Here is a 3,607-nt window from a genome sequence, read left to right as displayed (position 1 = left end):
AAAAAAAAATAATAAAAAAGCTGTTTTGATAATACCTGCTGAGAAAAAGTTGAACCATCGCCAGGGGTGCTATGAGAAATTTCTTTAACACATTTTGCTTTCTTGGAAGCCACTGGTGAATGCCCAGCCTCTCTTTATTTACATGCTTTTTAGAGGAAAAAAGGGTGCATTTTCTCATTTCTTAGGGTCGTTTTATAGTCGGTTGGCCATAAAATCTGTCATGTATAGGCTCTAATGTTCCGTCAGATTGTGGGCGGAGTCTGTGTGACGTCAGGACGCATAGAGCAGCTCGTTGGACGGATAGAAAGACAGCTGAAATGAAGAGCGAGCGCTGTGATGTGCAGGAGAGTGTGTGTGTATGCAAGTGGATATAATATCACATATCTGTCCCTGTCACTCTGGCTCTCCTTGTAGCTCTCGGCTGAAACCGAGATATCTTTTACCCATTTGAAACGAAAAAAAGAAAAGGAAAAAAAACTTTAACGCTCTTCAACTCTGGGTTTATTTTATTACGATAAAAGCCGTTTGAGGAGTATCGCTTTGAGTGGTTTAAGTGAGAAAGGAGCACTGACAACGCTTGCCGATACTTCACTACTGGACACATTCATTTCTTTTATTTATTTATTTTTTTATATTTGTGACCTTCGCTGAGGAAGTTATATCTGCTTGCGAACCCTCCGCAAATCGCTTGTGTTATCCATGACCTCTATGAAGGATCCGTTGAGTTTGGACCACCATCACCACAATCACCACGTTACCGGGAGTAAACACACGCCGCTTACGATGGCCTCTAGTCTGCAACCGCTCCAGCGGTCTGTGGACTCGAAACACAAACTGGAGGTACACACGGTTTCAGACACCTCCAGTCCAGAGTCCGTAGGTAAGCCCTGATCCTCTGAAGAGATATTTAACTGGAGTGTTTTCGGGTTTGGTGTCAGTTACCATTAGGTATACTGCCTCTGAAAAGAAACCGTTTAAAACATCTCCCTCAATTTGAAAACAGAGTAGGTTACAGTGTGAGGCATGCAAATATATAAAGACATGGAACTGGCAGTTAGCTGATTCATAGGACTATTGAAGTAAGCTATAAGTCATGCCCTTTGACAGGGCTTTATTTACTTAAATTGTGTGTGAAAATGTGGGCTTCTCACAAATGTTTACACTGTGGCATTGCGTTTTGTATGGAATAATGCAAACATTCCCTAACCCTAATGTTCCTTTTTTTTTTCGTATGATGAAAAAGACACGTTGCGTTCGTTAGTTAGTTAAAATATTTTTTAAACCGTGATTTTAGAACATTTGTACTTGGATTTTTAGTTCAATTCATAGGACTATTGAAGTAAGCTATAAATCATGCCCTTTGACAGGGCTTTATTTACTTAAATTGTGTGTGAAAATGTGGTCTTCTCACACATGTTTACACTGTGGCATTGCGTTTTGTATGGAATAATGCAAACATTCCCTAACCCTAATGTTCCTTTTTTTTTTTCGTATGATGAAAAAGACATGTTGCGTTCGTTAGTTAGTTAAAATATTTTTTAAACCTTGATTTTAGAACATTTGTACTTGGATTTTTAGTTCTGAAACATCAACATCATAAGTTGTTACCAGGGAACCTACTTGTTACCATGATGTCAAATATTTTCAATTCAATAAAACGGAATTAGATTTATCTCCCTCACACAGACTTCTCTAATGTGTCAAAACTAAGCCTCAAGCTTAAAAATTGTTCCTCTTGGATTAAATATTTATTTTAAAATACTGTATTACTTTGCATTGCAGAGAAAGAGAAGGGACAGAGTAAAAACGAAGATTCGACTGATGACCCATCGAAAAAGAAGAGACAGAGGCGGCAACGAACGCATTTTACTAGCCAACAGCTCCAGGAACTGGAGGCCACTTTTCAGCGGAATCGCTATCCGGACATGTCCACTAGAGAGGAAATCGCTGTTTGGACTAATTTAACAGAGGCCAGAGTCAGAGTAAGTTTGATAAATGGAATGGCATTGAAATAATATGTGTTTGGAAACAAATCCACAATTCAAGGATCAAATTCAATATTTTAAATTAGCCTACTAAATAAAAAAGTAGCCTAATAAAATTGTGTACAAGCTTACAATAGGCCTACTTAAAATAAAAGAATAATTCTTAAAAATAGATTTTTACTATTAATTATATAATAGCCTATAATTATAATTAACATATTGGTACTGTTTTAGGGTTATAGTATTTATTTCAGCTATTTTGTTCATACATATAAATTTAACTAAGGCGCTACATGCTATACTAGCTAAAATTGCATTATGTTAATTAAGGTTACATGCTAAATATGACTTTATTTAATAATTGAAATAGAAATCTGTAACTGTTTGGATAGAGGCTAATTATGGGTGAGACATATTGTTTGCAATCACCATACATGACGCCCTAACGATGACAGACCTTAATGGAGTCACACAGTCTCGTTTAAAGAGGTGTACAGCTTGTATTTTGTGATTGTCATTCTCGTGTTGTATATACTTAAGGTTAGTGTGTCTCCGCCTGCTTAGTGAGATACACATTCGAAGCGTCGGGCGGCCCATTGACCGCTATAAGACTGGATGTGTATTGGGATTCCCGGGATCAGACAATATTCCGGGTGACTGATAAAAAGCGACTTATAGGGAACCTAACTGAGTTTGACACCACCACCACCCATATCATTTATCTACTAAAAACAAACCGAGCAGTAGCTCGTTCTGAAAACTTATAATCGTCGCTTTCATTGTTCTCTTTGTTTCAGAAAATAATTATGTAGTCTAATTATGAAACTAAAGTATTTTCTACATTTGTTGCAGGTGTGGTTCAAGAATCGACGGGCAAAATGGAGAAAAAGGGAGAGGAACCAACAATCAGAGCTGTGTAAAAACGGTTTCGGCCCTCAATTCAACGGACTTATGCAGCCCTACGATGACATGTATCCCAGCTACACGTACAACAACTGGGCTGCAAAGGGGCTCACGTCGGCCTCTCTGTCAACCAAAAGCTTCCCCTTTTTCAATTCCATGAACGTCAATCCGCTGTCGTCTCAGACCATGTTCTCCCCACCTAACTCCATCTCTTCAATGAGCATGTCCTCCGGTATGGTTCCGTCTGCGGTCACCGGCGTACACGGATCAAGTTTAAACAGCCTCAATAACTTGAATAACCTCAGCAACCCCTCTCTAAATTCGGGGGTTCCCACGCCGACGTGCCCTTACGCCCCACCGACACCTCCGTATGTTTACCGGGACACTTGTAACTCCAGTCTTGCCAGTCTGAGACTGAAAGCCAAGCAGCACTCGAGTTTTGGATACGCCAGCGTGCAGAATCCGGCCTCCAATCTTAGCGCCTGCCAGTACGCAGTGGATAGACCGGTGTAAGAGACGATTGTAGAATTTACAATCCCGAATCCCAGGAACGAAAGACTACACTTTTTGTTTCAAGGGCACTAGAAGAATAAACCACTGAAACGCGTCCAATCCTGTGATGGAATGTCAAGCGCGCCATTTCTAATAAGATTAGTTCTCTACACTAGCAAGTGCACACAATCCAGTCAAGAGTTTAGGACACCAGAATATTTAAAAAA

At 39.7% G+C, this 3,607-nt stretch overlaps 1 protein-coding gene across 1 annotated transcript; it reads left to right on the top strand.

The window, feature by feature from the left end:
- Window positions 1-284: 284 nt before the first annotated feature.
- On the top strand, window positions 285-3,607 carry LOC107723834 (pituitary homeobox 2). Its single transcript, XM_016532549.1, has 3 exons — window positions 285-880; window positions 1,783-1,982; window positions 2,838-3,607. The coding sequence occupies exons 1-3, from the start codon at window positions 700-702 to the stop codon at window positions 3,399-3,401; spliced, it is 945 nt and encodes a 314-aa protein (XP_016388035.1). The 5' UTR covers window positions 285-699; the 3' UTR covers window positions 3,402-3,607.

The sequence above is a fragment of the Sinocyclocheilus rhinocerous genome, unplaced genomic scaffold, assembly GCF_001515625.1.
Source record: "Sinocyclocheilus rhinocerous isolate Xijiao unplaced genomic scaffold, SAMN03320098_v1.1 scaffold1085, whole genome shotgun sequence".
NCBI classification, from domain to species: domain Eukaryota; kingdom Metazoa; phylum Chordata; class Actinopteri; order Cypriniformes; family Cyprinidae; genus Sinocyclocheilus; species Sinocyclocheilus rhinocerous.
This window is presented reverse-complemented; position numbering and strand designations above follow the sequence as displayed.

What these genes read in the sequence shown, in the direction of transcription:
- LOC107723834 (XM_016532549.1), top strand. Translation starts at nt 700, where the DNA reads ATGACCTCTATGAAGGATCCGTTGAGTTTGGACCACCATCACCACAAT. An exon ending in CTCCAGTCCAGAGTCCGTAG is followed by an intron (nt 881 to 1,782) that starts GTAAGCCCTGAT and finishes TTTGCATTGCAG; the next exon opens with AGAAAGAGAAGGGACAGAGT. An exon ending in TAACAGAGGCCAGAGTCAGA is followed by an intron (nt 1,983 to 2,837) that starts GTAAGTTTGATA and finishes CATTTGTTGCAG; the next exon opens with GTGTGGTTCAAGAATCGACG.